The following is a 19517-nucleotide window of genomic DNA, read 5'->3' as shown; positions in this document are numbered from 1 at the left end:
GGTCCCAGAATCACATGCGCGTTACTCAAAACTGCGGCGCCGTATCGCCATCGGCGTTTCAAAATGGCAGCGTGATTGCTGAACGCGTAGCCAGTGCTATGTAGTCAGCACATGTTTGCCTTTGTTGTCTGCGTAGTCTTTTTTTGCGTTCCCCTGTTCTTTCCGCTATAAGGTTTCCCACTGCGAAGACACGGCAGGTTCACCATGATGCTGCATTCATGAAGAAAGTAATTTTGAGTGTGGAAAGCGGTGGAAATTAGGCCACATCACGTGCGTTCAGTGTTCCGGATACGTGCGTGCAGGACTGGCACAAACAGAAATAGAAAACCTTTGCAAGCAATGTGACACGGAAAGGGTTCAGCGGACCAAAGAGGGGGCGCTATCCCAAAATAGAAGACCCACTCGCGAAGTACGTGCAGCAGCAGCGAGTGGCTCAGAGACCCGTAACGACAAGCTGCTGGGGCGGCACTGCCCCGGACCGTCGTTGTGGTGACTGTCTTGCCAGCAATAACCGGCACATTTCCTTTCATGCCACCTTTGGAATAAACCTTGCTTGTTTCAAGTGAGAAAAAGTCGCATTTTTGTATGAAGTAACGAAAGTCTAGTGCGCATTACAATCGAGGACATGGTGTTTTCTTCTTCTTGGGACTGCGAAAAACGGGTGCGCGTTACAATCGAGGGCGCATTAGATTCGAGCAAATACGGTATGCTCACTGAGCAAAAGTGTTTGAGAGTGCAAGTCGAAGTTGAGCAGTTTTGTGAGGAACGAATCCTTTTTATGCAAATGCACGTCTTCCTGCTGAAATAACGGCTATCTCTCTCTCTCTAGCAATACCTAGAAGAGTGAGACAGGAACAAAAGAAACAAGCAGCAGCGCCATGTTATGGGTTACTGTATTGTGGTTGTATCATGCAAAAGCCCCACCTACGAGGGTAAGGAGGCAGCGCTATCTTTATCTCCGAAGTTCTGAAAACGGCTGCAATTCAGCTTGAAAGGCTCGATAATCGATGCTCCTGCAATTACCTTCAAATTGATCGTTACTGTACACAGTCTCTGTGGAAGTAAAGAGGGACGTGTTTCACTCAATGAATTATTTTCCATGTGCCACCCAGATTTTGTAAGTCTTGAAATGGGTTCAGCAGTGAAACGAAAAGAAAAAAAAAAACATGAATGGCCTGCCTTGAAAAAGCAGAGCAGCTGTCCGCAGAGGACGGTGTAGAAGGTCTTCCACGAGCGGATGGTGGCCTTCTTGCCGCCGGACTGCAGTTCATGCTTGCGGTCCAGGAAGCCCTCCATCTCCACGGCGGGCAGTCCAGCAGCAGTTCGCGACCGCCGGAAGCTCTGGGCCCGCCGCCTCGTGGTGAAGCTTGGCGTGCGCTTCAGCTTCTTGCCCAGCTCCACCTGCAGGAAGGTGTTGGTCAGAACACAATGTTGGAACCATGGGTGCAGTCATCACAAGCATGCAAACAACAAATTTTTTTTCTGTAGCTATGTTCTAGGAATTTATCACAAGTCCGAAAACGAAATTTTCTTTTGTAGCTAAGTTTTAGAAGCTTCATACAAACTAAAACAAGGATGTTCGCATTCAAACATATTCTATTCTATTCACGGTCAGTTTTTACCATTCGTACTTGATTCGCAGCCCTAAATTTGATATTCGCACACCACTGCTTCAAACCCAAAGCACTGAAGTGGCTACAGTGGCATGTTTTCACAATGCACACTCATATCCCTGCAGTTTTGCTCGTTTTTCGACTCAAATGGCAAGAAAGCGTTACCGATGCCCTTCACATAGAGTTTCACACTATCATATACTAGAGGGAAACCTGGCACTAGAGTGTCTAGCCAAGCTTGGCTTCAGTGACTGGCTAGGCACATTCCGGTTGTCCTTGGCATGGCTCATGAACAGAATGAAAAGTTGACTGTGGCTGCAAAAAAGCGTAATAAGATCGTAAGATATTACGTAAAGTTGTTTTATGAAACGAAAAGTGAAGCTCCAAAAGATTTATTTGTCAGAGATTTGTAGAATTCATGCAAGACAAAAAAAAAAAAAAAAGTAACCCCCTTTTTTTTGGTTATTTTGGCTTCGGGAGCGAAAAGAAGCCATGTTGCAAGTCAAGCCAAGTAGGAGAACAACATTGCCAGCTGCTACGGTTGCGACCATGATGGCATGTGATTGTAGCGACAGATTTCCCTTTAGTATATATTAAGTATGAAACTCTACAGTTGTTACAGTCACAAACGACTGCAACGGAAAGACTCCCACCTTCATGCTCTCGGCACGCTTGACCGGCGACGCCCCCGGAGTGGTCAGGGTGCTGATGGCCTTGCGTTCACTGTCCAGCGATCGCTGGGAGGGCGATTTGACCAGGCCGCCCACGTACGACGGGGTGAGTTCACCGTTGCTCTCAACGCTGATCTGCGAAGTGTCGTGGCTGCCGCCGCCACGGCGAAGGCCGTCCTCGCGCATGCGTTCCTGCAGGGTGCATAACACAACACATTATTCGAATATGCATCATGAGGCGAGAAGTTTCTATGGCCACAACAACAGCGATAAGACGGGCACCCTTAACAAGTAGAAACACATGCAGCAACATCAGAAAAATAAATAAGAAATGTGCCAGTGTGCAGGTGTACAGCCAATGTTTTTTTGAAAAAAAAAAAAAAGTATTAGGCAAGAAACTGATGCTGCAACCGTTCGTCAGCACAGGGATGGTGGAAAGAATGAGACTTGTATTGGCTGGGCTTGGGACATGTTAGTGACTGGTAAATATATACAGCAAAAATGCATACACAAGTAAGTCTTTACATTTGCAGAAAAAAAATTAAGATACACTCAAAAAGGAACAGAATGAAATACTTCTGTTTTGTTGTTCAGAAGGCGGACTGCGTGCACAGTTTCCAGTTTCTGCCTGCGATTCTACCACATTCAACCAGCCCTGGTTTTTCGGAGGCGATGCGATGCGAGAGTGTGCACTCACGTCGAGGATCCTCTGGTGTTCCTTGCGCTTCATGGCGTCCACACGCTCCTGTTCCCGCTTCTGTTCCTCGGCCCTGAGCATCTCCTCCTCCTCCTGCTTCAGCTGCTTGAATGCGTCTTCCAGCTGCACAAAGAGGGGATGACGATTAAGAGGTTTAACGCACCGTCCCTACAGCACGCGATGAGGCGCACCTCAGTGGGGGGCTCCGGACCAATTTTAACCCCCTGGGAATCTTTAACGTGCGCTGAAATCTCGAACACACGGGTGTTTTCGCCTTTCGCCTCCATCAGAAAAGCGGCCGATGCGGCCGCAAATAGAACCTGTGTCCTTGAGCTCAGCAGCCCGACACCTTAGCCACTAAGCCACCGCGGCGGGTCAAAGAGGAGACATCGACAAGACTGGCAGAGTCAGAGGCGCAAAAATTGCCACGTGGAGATCAACTTTTAGCTACCTACTAAAACATCGAAGAAAATTGCAAAAGGATCCTAGCCAAGTTCGTATTTTGCAACCAGAAAATTCAGTGAAGTGCAAATTGTGCAACTGTTGCAAAAGTTACGGAAAAAAAAAAAAAAAACACAGAGAAACTTGAACTGCAGCTACACTTTACTGAGGCATCAGCCTCACTCACATGATTGTGCAATTCTGGAAAGCACCTGTGGTGCGTCATGCCTCCTCCGTTTTCTCATCGTCATCTCTAAGTGCACTCCATGATTAGTGGCATTCTCAGTTTCAGGGATATACCTGCTCGTTTTTCTAATGTTCCAGGGCAGCTTAATGTGGGTGCTATAAGACTTCCTGGCCGTGCCTTACACTGCAGAATCCTTTTTCAGCTATGGCGAATGCAGACCCCCTCAAGATTTAAGAACTCAAGTGGAATTGTAGCCCTGTAAATGAATGCCTACTGCACTCTGTGCGTTTTCTCGGTTGTTCTAATGTTTGCACCTTCTTTTGCTTTGTGAGCCAAAGAGACGGAGTAGAACTGTCATTCTTCCAGGGTCCTGTAACTACAGCTAGAAGCAACTCGCAAAATGTTGCCAACAAAATGTGGATGAACCAGGAGGCTCCCGACTGCACCAGTAACCTGAGAACCGTTAGCTGCCTGACAGGCTGTCCGTCGCACCCTACCTTGGTGATGCGCTTGACGGTGTCGAAGCGGTCCTCCTGTGCCTCCACGGTCTTCATGAAGTCGTCGTGCTTGCGGATCAGCTCCTCCACGGCCGAGATGGAGTCGGCGTGGTAGTCGTCCCGCAGGAAGGCCTCCCGGCTGGCCAGCCACGTCTCCAGCTGGTCCGCATCACGCAGGAACAGCTGAAATTCCACGACAGCGAAAAATTTACAAGTCGGTTGTAAAAAAAAGCTATTCTCTCGCAATTTTTAAGCTTTTGTGCTTCACAGACAGCAGGACCGAAATTTTTCCGTTCAGGTAGCCCAAAAAAGACTGCCATCTTTAAAGGAAGGATTTCAGATTCCAACACCGTTCTTGGCAAGAACTGCAGGAGCAGCGGAGAGGGGGCGCGAGTGGAAAGAGTCGCATACCTGCAGGTCGAGGCTCTGGTCGTAGATCTCCTGCCTGCGCTGCCACGTGTGGTCCAGGGCCTTGCGCGAGTCCGACAGCCGCTGGATGCGGTCCCGCACCTCGTCGGCCATGAAGTGGCCGCTGGCGATGATCTTGTCCCCCGTGGCGACGAAGCGCGAGAAGCTGTCGGCGCGGGCGTCCATCTCGGCCTTGTGCTCCCGGTGGCGGGCCAGGAGGGCCTCCGCACCCGTCACGTCACGCGCCAGCTCGTCCGAGGTGATGCGCGCTGTGATGTCGTTGAGCCACGCCCTGAGGGGAGCAACGGGAGAGGAAGGGATGTAAATGTATAAACTTTGCATAAATATACACGTATGCATGTGTGCAAACGTGTGTATAAACTTCAAAAGTACCAACAAGTGTATACCGAAGTTACAGCTTTCGGAAAAAGCCACTGTTGTGTTTGAGGCGTTACTGTGGATGACATTGATGAAAGGCTGCAGCCGTTACTGAGATAAGTGTGAGATTTTGATCACATCGATGAAAGAACCCCAACTGAGAAGACAATGCATCAGAGCTACACATGGGCTATGAGGCGTGTCGTAGTGAAGAGATCCAGTCTAATTTAGACCAACTGGGAATCTTCAATGTGCACTGAAATCTTGACAAACGGGTGATTTCATTTTTACTTCCCGTCAGAAAAAAACGGCCACCGTGGCTAGCACTGAACCTGCTAAAGCAATTACGCTGCTGAGCCCCAGGGCTCAGCAGAATGACGCTTTAGCCATCGAGTCATCGAAGCAGGTATAGATTGTAAACGGTACTTCTATTTAGGCCCTGTGGCCTTTTGAACTTCCAGCAGTAAAATACGTCAAACATGACCATGATAAGTCGCTGCTTTTGCGCAACTGCGGTTATGTTTTCGACACATGGCAGAGCAACAAAATAAGATCATACTCTTTTTCCTACAGCAATTTGTTCATTTCAAGCCTGCAGTTCTACATAGCTTTCGCAAGCTAACGTATGCAGAGAGCCCACCAAAACGAATGAAATAGACACAAAGAAAAGTCTAAAATTGTGCACAGGATGTCTGAAATCGTGTGGCAGGAACAGCACTGATTTATGCGCCTATAAGACAAATAGTTTAGCTGAACAAGTACACACTGTTAACACTGCATTCCATGAGTGGCATATGGACAAGCACTTGGCACGTGTTGGATAAAAACCCTGACCAAATATTAATAAGAGCAAGAGTGAGGGCAAAACTGTCAAGGAAGCTTTCAGCTTTCTTCTCAGTGGTCTCGCTAGGGCCAGTGGGGTAGACTAGAGGCCCTAAAGGCCGCACCACGGTCCTCAACCAGTGCTGGAATCTCATACAGACAATGGCTACTGTTGCTTCCTTTTGACAAAACAGCTGCCGCGGTCAGAAACCAAGCCCACGACCTCATTGCTCAGCAGCAACACAACACTGGACAAAGGTCGGAGGCGGAAGGGCACCCACATGAGCTCCCGGTACTCGTCGAAGTAGGCCTGCAGCTGCTCGGCCTGGTGGAGCTTGTCCCCCCGCTGGCGCGAGCGCCCCAGCAGGGCCCCCCAGGCCTCGGACACCTCCTCCTGCTTGGCCTCGATGTGCTCGCGTGCATCTGGGAATGTCTCGGCCAGCCGCCGGGCTTCTCGCAGCAGCGCCTCCACCTGCTCCTTCACGGCCGCCAGGTCACGCTGGGAAAGGGGAGGGGAGAGGGGGAACAAGGTCATGTTCGCTCGGCCTTTGTTTGCGAGAATGGCTTGAAGCCTCCAAGGCTTCAAGCTACACCCAAAACTCGACAATCAATCTGCCTGTCCATGTGTATAAGTGTGTGAGCATGCACGCACATTTACAAAGTTCTTTATTTTGTTACAATCGTGACTGAATTACTCAAATTAAAATACAGTGGAACCCCACTGATATGTCCCCCAGGCTTACGATGAACTGCTTCTTACGACAGATCACGCGGCGCTGGCAAACTTTTTATAGAAACAACGCATTAAAAACCCCGATGATACGAAGCTCGGGTGCACGCAGTCCGCTTCATACGACGGACCCTGGCGCGGATAAACCAATGTTTTCCCCATGTTTTGCACCACTTCGCCGCCTCTTCTCGTCCTTTCTTGATTCTTAACCACCGTTCGACGCTGCCTGATGTGCAAAAGTCCGCAGGCCAGCCAGATGACTCGCTGAACAGACGCAAGCAAGCAGGCGGGTACTCGGGAGTTCACCAATGCGCCAACCACGAGAAGTGAAAGTTGAGGTGGCTGGTGGACCGTCAATTTGAAGCTCCTATAAAGCCGTCGATGAACACTAGAATACATACGACACAACCCCACAGCGATAACCGAACACCCGCTGTCCTTGCCCACTCAATCCAAGTTTCTTTCTTTCGCGACGCTCTCTCTCTCTCCCCCTCTCTCTGCTCTCTGCATATCAGTGTCTTTCAAAGTAGCGGTGTCACTCTGCTCCTTTCTAAGCCATCTTTTTTCAATTGCCGCCTGGTACTATCATTCGTTTCACTTGGCCTTGGCAGTTTCAAGCTCGCTTTTTCCCCTTTTCACTCGCTAGCTGGCAGGCTATAAAGAGCCCCGGACAGCACGGGGCTCGTGTAGCGTGCGGTGCTTGGCTGGCAGGCTAGCTCGGATGCCGTGAAGGGGCACAAAATAGTTTTTTTTTTTAACTTGGGATTTCAGCTAGAAATTCACAAATCAAGCGAGAACGCGCTAAATATGGTACTTTAACTTCTTATCCCACCTGTCACGTGACACCGTCTACGAGGCCGGCATTTACCCCCAACCTGGTCATACAATGCCTTCGCGTGGTCCCTTGAAAGTCGTATTATTGGGGTTCCACTATACCACAATAAATTTGCATCGCAGTGAGGCATTGTCCACTATGGTCTGTCTAACAACGCTCCAGTGTTGCAACGAATTTTACCTTTGTCATCGGCAGGGTTGTGCAAGTACCAGTGCGGTTAAACTCGAGTGCAAGATTACATCGGGAACATTTACACTTTGCTGCCAAGACAGAAAACAACGTTCTGACTAGACACGAAAGCCAGCTGACCGGGTAAAAAGCCCCCGGGGCAGCCCACCTGGAAGCCCTCGTGGTGGCGGCTGAGCGCCTGGATGCTCTCGAGGTCGTGGCCGAAGTCGTCGTTGAGCAGCATGGCCTCCTTCTCGTAGATCCAGCTGATGGTCTCGTCTGCATTGCGGTCAAACGTGTGCACCTGCCGCGCCCCGGCCAGGGCCTGCATCACACGCGAATCACCAGGGGCTCTTACTTCCGGCTGTCTTGTTGTCAAACGCACAGCTCAAGAGATGGTAGCAAAGGAAAATGACATCATCATCATCACCACCCACATCCCCTTCAAGACCACCGCGGGATGAAAGCTGCTCTTAGTTCACTCTATGCCCCAAATTTGCATATTTCATCCCTCGACCGGGTCTTTGGTCTCTACCAGTGCGTTTGCCATCTCTACACTCCGCTAAATGGGTGGTCCACTAATTGTCTACCTGTCTGATCCCATTTCTTATGCTTAACTTGAGTAAAATGTCTTTGACCTGAACTTGTGCACCCTCAAATGGAACGCAAGCATTGGCTTACCAGTTATTATTCTTTTGATGAGAGTGAAATAAAAAACAGGAGCACGTAAAGGGGTTGTGCAGCTTGAACTTCAACCGACACTTTGCACATACGGTATTTACTCGCGTGATGAACCCCCTCCCCACAAGTCTTCTTGAGGATTCACTTTCCTGTCACCAACCATAAAAAAATGCAGCGGGAGTATGTTTTTTACCTCGGCACGGTTGCTGATGCTGTAGGCCATTGCGGTAACTTGACATCACATCACAGTACGCGCAGAAACGACAGTAGCCGGAGACGTGAGTGCGAATGCCCTGGCTCACAATTTAAATAAAAAGTTGCACGCTTGTGGAGCACCCTTTTCTGGACACAAAGCAAACCTCCAAACGCTGCGGCGTGCACAAAATAGGCATTACTAGGAAAAAAAAAAAAAAAAAACGCTTATAATTTTAGCTAAGGTTTTGGGAAATTACGTGAGAACGCGCTGGATGCACTAGCATAAATTAGTTCCTAGCCCACCCATCATGCGAGACCATCTAGCTGCTAGGCCAGCATTTACGAGTACCCAGATCATACGACACCCCAGTCCTACGGCGCTTTCACGCGGTCCCTTGAAAGTGGTATTATCGAGGTTCCACTGTAGTTCAAAGACTCCCCCCTCACAATAGAAATGTATGTGAAAAACGAATGCTGGATGGCTTCTGAGGGAGTCTGCGATAAGCTTGAAACTGATAACTGAAGAGCCCCACTGGGTTAGTAAGCTGTCTTTTCGCAAGCAAGACCAAGTGGGAAGGGGGGAAGGGCCAGAGATGAGGAAGACACAAGGGAAAGAGAGGTGGAGAGAGAGAGAGAGAGAGGAAGAGGGGGGAAGACGCACGTCCTGCCGGGAGGCGGCGCATTCCTTGCACTCCTCCCAGAGCTTGGCGACCTCGGTGCAGCGCTTGGCCACGGCGTCGCTCTGCGGGTGGCGCTCGGCAATGAGCGTGTGACCCAGCTGCTGCACCAGGCGCACACGGTCCTCGCTGCCTTGCAGGGTCGTCAGGAACACGTCAAACTTCTGCATCAGGATCTGCACAGGGGAACAGGGGGGCATCAGAAACCAGCCGTGGACGCTCATTACAGGCAGACACAGTCACTGATCAAGCAGAAAGTAAAATGTTTTCGGAACCTGTACATGTTCTGAAATGCCAAATGTGTTATTTTTCACTTTTGTATTTATTTATGACTTTATGACTCAATTTACGACTTTTATTATGTTTATTAATGACTTTATATCAGTGACTGCGATTCTACACTTCAATGTATGACCTTGAACTGACAAAGTTTCGTGAAATGCTTCACTAGGAAGTACGCACACGCATTCATTAATCCAATCTTGGTTTATTCGACAGCACCACTTGATTTGATCAAATTTAAACGCTTCATGATTGGAAAAGCGGTATGAAAACGAAGACTAACCAAGAACACAAGATGTTTTTTCTAGCGTTCATGGCATGTGCCTTTTCATAATCTGCTGCTTTCTGTTAATATCAACAGCGTTTTGCTTATGACACAGGCTTTTGTTTCTTGTATACACACACATAGATTGGCCTAAATAAAATATTTTCAGCTGCTACTAGCACTTTATCCCGTGTTCTGTGTGTTCAATAGCACTTTTCTGATCGTAAACATATACCAGCACACCTAATTACCAGCGTTTCATGTGCTTCGTTAAACACGGAGCTAGGTGTTTTTACCGAGTTCGTTTGCACCACCTTCGTGCAATGAGAAAAAGCCAACTTATCAACTATTCTGAACACCAAGCCAGAATGCCATGCACCAAAGTAAGGCAGGATGAAGGCGGGATGACTTTGCAGACAGCTCGCAATTCTGCGAACGCGTAGTTTAGGAATTACAAAATTCAGCTGCCGACACGCTTTGCCACTGTTGTTGGGGGCACGTTGGCTGCATGGGTGTGGACAGTTCAAGAAAAAGTCAGAGAAGGGAGGGGGGTCGAGGCGTCCTTACCTCAACCCGCTCGAGGTCCGTGCCGTAGTCCTCGGAGCCCGCGATGGCCGTCTGCGTCTGGATCCAGTGCAGCACTTCGTCCGTCTCTCGCAGGAAGGTGTAGAACTTGGCGCTCTCTGACAGCTTCCAGCGCCGCTCGGCAATCTGCTTCTTCAGCCGCGTGTACAGCTCCTCCAGCTCTGTCTGCTCGGGGAGGGTGGATCAAGAGAGGGAAAAAAGGATGTAGAGGAGGAGGAGGATGATGATGTGCGTCTTATTGTGGATAACAAGTGCCAACACTGGACCATCATAATCATCATTCCCGGCCCCACTGTGGTGCGAAGGCCTCTCCCATAGATCTCCCACTGTTCCTCAAACAAAGAATGCACTGCTTGAGTGTGTATTCTTCCCCCCTAATCTACACTGGATGCTTCAGCGTAAAGCCTTGGTAGAGAATTCATGTTTATCAATGCTAAACTTTCAGTCATGAAATTGGTGGCAACAGCTGAAAGGAATTCTCAGAGCACAAGAGACTGTGATGGAGATTTGCACGAACAAAAAAAGAAATGGAGGCAAGTGAGAAGCCACATGTCAGAAAATCAAAGGTGGAGCTAATCTTGATTGGAAGACGTACAAGCTTCTTACAAATAACAATTACGTGCTGTATTTACTCAGTTTCAGCGTGCACATTTTGTTCCAGGAGATATACAAGCACAAAATGATGTGTGTGTTTGAACGGAGTATGGAATCAAAACTGCCATTTCGATCACCACCGCTAGACGCCAGCAACATTCTTTTGTGTGCCGTTTGGCCTGTTCCACTATAAACTGTGAATCTTCTTCCAGGATACTAAAAAAGTTTCAGAAAAATATAAACGAGGGACACTATGCTTTGTTGCTGTGGCTTCATCTCTTGCCACGTTTCTGTGAATTTAGTAGACTACTTCCAAACAATTCTTTTTTATTAAGGCACTTCATTTGTATCGGGGCACAAGTCGAGGGTGATGATCAGATGATGATGAGGAAAGGAGATCAGATGAACATAGACAGGTTGGCTTCTTGAATGAATTCCAAAAACGTGTGATGGCTGTTTCCTCAATTGCAAAACCAGCAAAACCTCCCTTTTGCCAAAGCCTCAAAGTGAAATTTTCTACATCAGTATTTCATAAATTTCACAGCAAATTCAGATTTTTAGTCATTGTTAATGATAACCACCACGGTAACTAGTTGCGTTGGCCTATGCAAACATCAGTGATTATTATCTAAGCTTTGCCATCGTTCATTCACATTGAATTTCAGCGGGTTCTTTCTTTTTATAATCGCTCATATCTGGTGGGCGGGAGTGCACTAGACCCAGGCACGGACAGTAACCAACTTACGCTATTCCGAACCCTGGTCAAAAAAAGGTGCACAGCCGAAGAAGGAAGAGGTGCACTTCAGAACTAACCATTCTGCTGGCAATGTTGGTGCTGTCAAAGTGTCCCCTGTCAACCAGCTCCGTGCTCTGCTTCATGAGCCGCGTCATGACGGCGTTGAAACCGTCGACGTCACGGTCAATTCCATCCAACTTCTTGGTCAATGCCTGGCGGTGCAGAGAAACCCACACAATACATGAGCACCGGGAAACCGCACACACCCACAGTGCTTTACAGGCACAGATGTGGCCACAAAATCAAACTGTGGTTACTAGAAACCAATGCAGAAAATCTAAAAGGGGGCTCACTTTCTATTTGGTTCGTAGTGACCATGACCATAGTGACCATAGTTTCTATGACTATCACTATAAAAGACAAATGTGCTAAGCTGTCCACACATACAAAAATATTTGGATGTGCTAATATTAGCCCATAATACAGCAACGTAAATTCATTACACGGCGAACAGATGATAACGGTGGATGAGCCAAATCATTAGAGGAGACAACCTAATGGCTATCCCTTGCATATAATTTCTGTATTTTCGTGCGTATCACCCGCCCCTGATTTAATCCGCACCCCACTTTCAGCCCGCTGGAAAAAAAAAAACATCCTCGCGTGTTGCCTGCACGTTTGATACAGGAAAGGCTGAAACAAAGCTACTGCTCAAGCAACACATCACATACTACTATGTAGACAGAAAAAGAGTACATATTTAGCAGGTACAAAACACTGACTGCAAGGTGAAAGTCACAATTCACTCAGTGTCACTGCTCTCGCTAAAGCTATCTATCACTTGAGCCGCAGTCCTCACTGTTGCACACAAGGCTATCTTCTGTTCCATCCATGTTTTTTCTTCCTTGACCTTGTACGGTTTGTGCAATCGCTGCCATGAAAGGCTTAGTTAGTGTTGCTGCGTATGAGCTTCACAGCACAACGCGCATTGTTGTGAAGCTGCACTAAAGGAAAAACCCCGCGTATTATCCGCACCGCTACTTTTGCCACTAAAATTTTCGCATTTTTGGTGCGGGTTATACGCACGAAAATACGGTAGTCTGCGAGTGACCATTCCCAGGACCAATTTGATCTCGTTGGCATGCACACGTGAAGCGTTCCTCCACCCACCAGCACAGAGTCCTCGTCCTTGCCGAGATCTGGGCTGTTGACCACCAGGAGCTTCTCCTCCATCCAGGCCTCCGCTTCAGTGGCCTCGCTGTAGAACTGGGAGAGAGGCCACCGCAGCAGAGCAAAGTGTGAGCTTATAAGAGCACAGGCAGAGGTTTGGTTCAAGCGATGCTAGTCGTTTATCATTACACATCAACGCGGTTTCAAATTACGCATAAATACAAAAAGAGAAACAATCACAAAGTGCAATGTGTTCAATGATGACAGCACAGGGGGACAGCTGCTAAGAAGCATCGAGTAACTACGGTTGACAGCCTGGTAGCATTGCAGGTCACTTTGAAACTTCCTCAACGTTTGTGCAAACGCTCTTTCCACACCTTTTTTTGTGCAAAACATTTCGTCATTCCTATACTTGGTTTATGGCCCTCAGCACACATCACACCATCTGCAGGCCTATGGAACAAGGGCAAGGTATCACCATACTAACACCCCCCTTTTGTTTTCCTGTGCACATCCACATGCCTACGAATAATATTTTTTTGCCCGTTCTAAACTAAAGTCCTAATAAGAGTTCTAATCCTAGGCTATGGACCAAGAGAAACTCTGTGGGATAGAGGAAGAGGGGGTATTTCTGTCACTTTCCCCTCTGCATCACGTTATGGGCAGGTGCATAATTGGGCGCAACACTGTTAGGGCTAGACCTGCAAAGCTATCGCTCTAATCTTAAACTATAGACTGAGACGGACTCTGTCGCACAGAGGTGAAGGGGCAGGGGCAGATGCACAAATGGGCACGGAACTGTTAGCGCTAGACCTGCAAACTCTATCACAAAAAAAAAAAAAAAAAAAAAAAAAAAAAAAAAAAAAAAAAAAAAAAAAAAGAGAGAGAGAGCCTACTCCAAGAGAAGCCTCTCATGGTATACTAGACTGTTTGGGAAGGAGCGGAGCTCACGGTGTGGGACTCGAGGGCGTCGAGCAGCCGCAGCCTGCGGACGCTGGCGGCGTCCTTGAGCCGCCCCCAGGCCAGCTGGAGCTGGGTGAGCCGCTTCTCCACCTCGGAGGCCGCAAAGTGGCCGCTGCGGATCATCTGCCGACCCTTGCTGCCCACCGAGGCCACCAGGGGCTCGTGGGCCTGGATGTCCGCCTCCAGTCCCTGGTTCATTCGAAAGGAGGTGAGGATACGTCCCTTTGCAGCTTCGCAAACACACAAAGCACAGACATTCTTAACGCAGTACTTGCAGTATTAATTTTACGAGGGGAGTCACGGGGGGCACCTAATAGAATGCCAGACTTTGAAACCTTCCTCCAGCACAATTTGCCGCAGAAGTTTTGGGTACCGCTCAATGTGTGAATGCGTAATGTGAGCAACAAAGGTACAGTCGAGTTTTCACAACTCGCCAGGGGCGACTCTGCGCGTGTCTTGCAGCAGTTCCTGCACACAGTTACTATCTCAGCAGTTAACTTCGTGAACCGTATGACTGCTTAGCTTTCCAAGACTGACATTGAGCGCAATAACCATGGCTTGAACACAACTACTGCTCATAAAATTTTTCAGTACAGCGAAAGGCCACTGAAATTCACAGATAATTCGCAAGGTCTTATCAGATATATAAACTGTAGACATGATTACGGCTACACTTACAATTTGGTAGGCAGGAAATGCACTTTCTGTACCTCGATTGCAATGATGAGGGGCGTCTTTGTTGACTACCCAGCAGCCGGCAGTCAGAAACCAATCTTCCCACGAATAAGAAAAACCAAAGCAGGGAACAACACTTGCTCCAGCGACACCATGGCAAGCTAGCAGCCAATCAACAATAAATAAACAGAGGCAAACACAAAAATCATTTTTAAGGAAAAGTCAATCAGTCGAACACCAATAAAAAAACTCATTGGTTTGTTATTTCACCGGACATGCAGGTACCAACATACGATACAGATATTTTAGCAAGGCCGTATTTGAGGAGTAACTACAAGTGATGACGCACAACATGCCAGCAGCTACCAGTCTTCTCAAATGTTTGTCTAGAATGTCCCAGTTCGAGATGAAGCCAGAAGTGCGAAATTAAGCGAGAAAGGGAAGGGCTGCCCTGCCTGGTGTTTTTTCTGCAGCGACTGCACGGAGGAGAGGCTCGTGCCAAGGTCGGTGGAGTTGGCCAGGGGTTCTTTCTCTCGAATCCAGGACATCTCGTCGTCCACGTCCCGGAGAAGCTGTTGCAGCTGGAGGGCCTCTTCCAAGTTCTCCCGGCGGATCTGGAGGGGCTCGTGCAGCGACGTGTACCTGCCAACAGCAACACCAAGGACAAACAACAAAAGTGAAGGTCACCCCGATACCTCACGTTTTTAAGTCGAAGGCCGTAACCCATTTACTAGGCCCACCCTTCAGCCAACTAGAAACACCGAGCTGTGGTGGTGATGGGGATGCACGTTTGTCTTTCATTTCAGAAGACCCTGGTTCGAATCCTGCCCACACCCATAAATGTACCCAATTTTTTTTTTAACTCAATCACTTCACTTCATCGAAAAATTTGACATCGTTTGGAGCATCCTTTGAGAGGTTTTTTTCATTCTTCGAGCTGTCAGCCACTTTGGGTGCCAGCTGTGCACCAGAAACACTGCATTTTCCACCTACAGAGTTAATGAATACCCTAATATTGAAATGTTGCTTACGTACCAGGGCTACATACACAGGCACAAGTGTGCTCAGGTGGGACCGCAGCGCACCTTTTGACGATGCCGTCGGCCCGCTCCTGGACTTCGTTCTTGAGGAAGTGGTTGTTTTTCTGGAAGTTGGCCACCTGGTCCTTCACCTGCTCCAGCATTTCTGCGTGGTTCGTGATGTCGGTCTCCAGGAGCTACGGGGACAGAAACAACAGGGACAGAAAAGAGGTAAAGAGGTGCAAGACTCTGGGGGGGAAAAAAATAAAGTGCGCACTGAACACGAAACTTTTCGGCAATTTGATTTTTACTTTCACGATGACCCAAGTAATAACAGCTTCTAAACCCCATGCTTTGCCTGCACCTTAATAGTTTTGAACTTGCCTTATAAACTGGTATGTAAATGGAGGGCTTAACAAAAGAGAGAGAGAGACAGCTTATTACATGACTCACATTTGAATTAACATTTTAGTAACTAATTTTACTGCAATTTTGATATTAACCTAATAACAACCCTAACAATAAAAGTATTTATTAAAATCGAGGTTTCATTTAAATTTAATTTAAATCAGAATGAACTGAAGTGCCAACACGAAGCGGAGACATTCGCAAGAGAACTCCCACCTGTTGCTTCTTGAGCAGGTTCTGCACGGAGGTGAGGTCCTTGCCGTGGTCCTCCGACTGGAGCTGCGTCTCGACGTCATCCATCCAGGTTTGCAAGTCGTCCAGCATCCAGTTGAACAGCAGAGCCTGCGGAAATGAGGGCACAACGACATTGACGTCTAATGTCCAACAGGCCATACCCACGGCGGAAGCGCCCAGGGGAAAGGAGGGGGAAATGCCAAGTAAACAAGCACAGGAAGTCTTTGGGCTTGTTGGATCGTCTTGTGAAAACAAAACAGCGCTCAGGATGGGACAAAGCAACGAGAGCATGCCGTCTTTCTTCATCCCATCCTGAGCGCTCTTTTGTCTCAACGAGATGCTGAGGCCCCCCTGTACCTGGTAGGAGTCCTGCAGGCGGTCCTTCTTGAGCTTGGTCTGCTCGAGGAGCTGCACCCAGAGCCGCTCGACGGCCTCCAGGCGCGCCTCGATCTGGGCCGAGGCGTAGTGGTCCGCTTCAACCAGCCGCTGGCCCTCGCTCAGCAGGGTCTCCACGCGGCCCCGGTGGGCCAGGATCTCCGCCTCAAAGGCCGCGTGCTTTTTTGTCTTGGAGGGCAGGTTCACGGGGTCCCGGTAGTTCTCGTCGCACGCCACTTGCAGCTTCTCGTTCAGCCACACCTCCACCTGCGGGCACCACCACCAACAGGCGGGGTGTTATGTAAGGTCTCTCCAGAACCTCCGAAGGTGGCCCCCAAGGCACAACTCCTTCAAACCTCACTCGCTGTACCCCTTCCACACAACACCACCACACAGCACCAGTGTTACTCCACCACATCTACCCACGCACAGATACTGCCACATCACAGCACCTTAGCGCATCCATGACGCCAGCATGGTGAGAAAGGTGCACATGCAACAGATGTGCTGGGGCAACAGGCACCAGACAAAGCAGGAACAAGAGCAGCCTTTTTGTTCTTTTTTAATGGCAGCATAGCTGTTTTCAAGCAAGTACGGTGGTGGCAGGCATTCTGTAGAACTCTCTGTGGCGTTTTTTCAGATCAAAAACAATGTGCGTTAGCCATGAGAGACCTTGATTGTGTGACTGAACACAATATACGTGCTCGAGGGCAGTCATCTTGCCAGTATGCGCGACATTGATTTCTCTCTCACTACAATGTTGACCAGTGATGCAACAGATTTAAGGGGGGACGTGGCTTTCAAAATCAACTTTTTTATTTCTGAGTGGATTTTGATGAAAATTGGCACAGCAACTGGAAATGCTTCTGTGATAACACCATAAAAATTTCAAGATAATATTTTGATAACTTTTTTATTTATTAAATTTTCTTTCTGTTCCGCTTGTACCGAGCTTGAGCGACTTATAAAACACGATAGAAAACTTGTTCGAAGTGCTTTGCATTCCCAAATGAATGGGCGAGGTCGTGACAGTTTTAGAATTTTTTTTTTACAAAACAATATTTTTTAGTTTTCATTTTTTTAGAGGTTAATGTGCAACAGGCATGTCGACTGCGAACGACTATTTGAATAAAAAAGTCACAAAAAACAAATCTGGAAAACCAAAAGTGTCACGACCTGAACTGTTCATCAAGGAATGTAATGCAAGAAACGGAATCAAAATAGACCCAGTGGTCACGAAGAAATCCCTGGTACAAGCGACATAGGTGGCAAAAAAAACTGTTTTGAGAAAACGGCTTCCGAAGTTGCAACATAGGTTTCACTTATCAAAAGTCGCCACGGTTGCAGCCTTTCATGTCCTTTTGAACATGGGGCTTCTGGAAGGCCTTGCCTTGAAATTGGAGTGCCTTTTACAGCCTTTCTCTTTCCAGAAAACATCATTTTCAGCTCCTCCGTGAAGAGTACATACCCCCTTTGCAAACCAAACGGAGGGGAAGATGGGTTTCAATGGGCTTTCAATGCAAAGTAGGTTAGCTGGTTGGCTGTATCGCAGTGGACAACCTCCTTTTGCAGTGTTGTCACCATGGCAACAAGTTAAGCATTTTTTTTACTTAAATTTGAACATTTTTGGCTTTTTTTATGTTTTATCTTGCCTGGCACAGCAACTTAGTACTCATACATGCAGGTGTTCATTGCCAAAAGTTTGCATACCACAAGGATGAAAATGAGCTACTTTGAAGCTTGGTAGAGTATTCTGCATAACTCCCAACTTCAATGCAAGAGCATATTTTTTTACTACTTTTGACATTCAAGGCATCCAATTTTTCTCGCAGCACAGCCAAGTATGCCCTAAGCAATGGTATCAATAATTTCCCTAAAAAATCACTGTTAAATGCTGCCACAGTAACGTACATTTTTAACGCACAGAGCATATTTTTATTCCTATATTACTAACTCAAACCTGTTTGCATGAAAATTACAAGTGCACAGGAAAAAAAAAAAAAAAAACGTAGCGCAAGAAAGGCGATATGGCTCGCGCGCATCGCAGCGCACGCTTACCGCGACATATCGTACTTTGATTATCCCTGATATGGCTTGTCAGGTCGCTTTTAAGATTAAATCTAACGTCGCAGGCATTAATTACAACTACTGGCATTCAATCGTAACCGGTTGCCCAGTCATGTGATGCTCCAATGCGCGTCGGCTATGCCGTGCGCGCCGCAGCGTTTGACGCGTCGACCGTTTCTTTCTCAAGGCTAGCGAGCCCACAGTCAAAACACAGCAATAACTAAGCGTGTAAACATCGCAAATCCGACTAAAAGTTCACTTCACGAACCGCTATCGCAAGCGCGCACACCGCGTCACCCTCCAAGGTCTGGCGACGGTAGAGTCACGCGCACCACGAAGCGTTCGATGACCTCCGCCTTTCGAGCCACACAACTTCCCGTAATCTGGCTCGTTATCTCTGGCATTCCCATCGCGATAACGTGCGTGTTGAATACCACAGATTGAACAGAAACTCGGCCGAGCGAAGCGGCGAAAATGAACTCCATCCGCTCGCTACGCAGCTCAGGCGGCCGCCATCTTGCGTTGCGCCCGCGACATCCAATCAGGTTCGGCGCCCCGACCGGAGGACCAATAGCGCTTCAGCATCTATTTCTAGTTTCGTTTGTGCGTCGTTTCTTTTCTGCCGTTTGTGCGTTTGTGAATAAACGAAGATACAAGAGACGAGCGGAACCGGAAAGACGATCGCTCGGCCGATCTAACCATATCAAAATGGCCGCGCCCGGTGGCACCGTTGCGGAGATAGAGCGCTCCGAAAATTGCCGTTTTTTCGCCCTTTTGCGCTGATAGTTTGTCACCGCGCCTGACAAAAGTATTTTTTTATGCCACTTTGCGACGCTTTTCAGCGTAAAAACTTTGCAGGCGCACAGAATAGGAAACATAGAAGCCGAATATGCGGGTTTCAAAAAAACGATGTTTTGGTCATTTTTCCGAAGTTGAAAGCCGCGTCCCCCCTTAAGTGACCTTTTTTTCCACACTACTCTTACGCATTCATACAAATAGCATTTGTGCATGTGACCTCTAAGTGTTTAATGGCAGAGGGTCATTAGACAGGATCACATGATCCTGTGCCATGGTGTCATATAACTCACACACATGCACCTACACGCGCACACACCATCTCCGTCTGCTGAATTACTGCCCGGTG

At 48.0% G+C, this 19517-nt stretch overlaps 1 protein-coding gene across 1 annotated transcript in view; it reads right to left on the bottom strand.

The window, feature by feature from the left end:
- Kst (spectrin beta chain, non-erythrocytic 5 kst) overlaps positions 1–19517 on the bottom strand; it is a 189259-nt gene that overhangs the window by 8933 nt on the left and 160809 nt on the right. The window contains exons 59-74 of the mRNA XM_077680340.1: positions 16289–16573; positions 15914–16039; positions 15356–15486; positions 14726–14912; positions 13584–13784; positions 12633–12728; positions 11540–11674; positions 10115–10297; positions 8985–9176; positions 7617–7772; positions 5996–6213; positions 4518–4806; positions 4107–4289; positions 2982–3104; positions 2267–2476; positions 1180–1401 (exon numbers count right to left, since the gene is read on the bottom strand). Of these exons, the coding sequence (XP_077536466.1) occupies positions 1180–1401; positions 2267–2476; positions 2982–3104; positions 4107–4289; positions 4518–4806; positions 5996–6213; positions 7617–7772; positions 8985–9176; positions 10115–10297; positions 11540–11674; positions 12633–12728; positions 13584–13784; positions 14726–14912; positions 15356–15486; positions 15914–16039; positions 16289–16573 (2937 nt within the window). The remainder of the gene's footprint in view (positions 1–1179; positions 1402–2266; positions 2477–2981; positions 3105–4106; positions 4290–4517; positions 4807–5995; positions 6214–7616; positions 7773–8984; positions 9177–10114; positions 10298–11539; positions 11675–12632; positions 12729–13583; positions 13785–14725; positions 14913–15355; positions 15487–15913; positions 16040–16288; positions 16574–19517) is intronic.

Source organism: Haemaphysalis longicornis, unplaced genomic scaffold (genome assembly GCF_048455015.1).
Source record: "Haemaphysalis longicornis isolate Haplotype H1 unplaced genomic scaffold, Haemaphysalis longicornis Haplotype H1 scaffold_8, whole genome shotgun sequence".
NCBI classification, from domain to species: Eukaryota; Metazoa; Arthropoda; class Arachnida; order Ixodida; family Ixodidae; genus Haemaphysalis; species Haemaphysalis longicornis.
The sequence above is the reverse complement of the archived record's forward strand: the minus strand, read 5'-3'. Positions and strand labels throughout refer to the sequence as shown.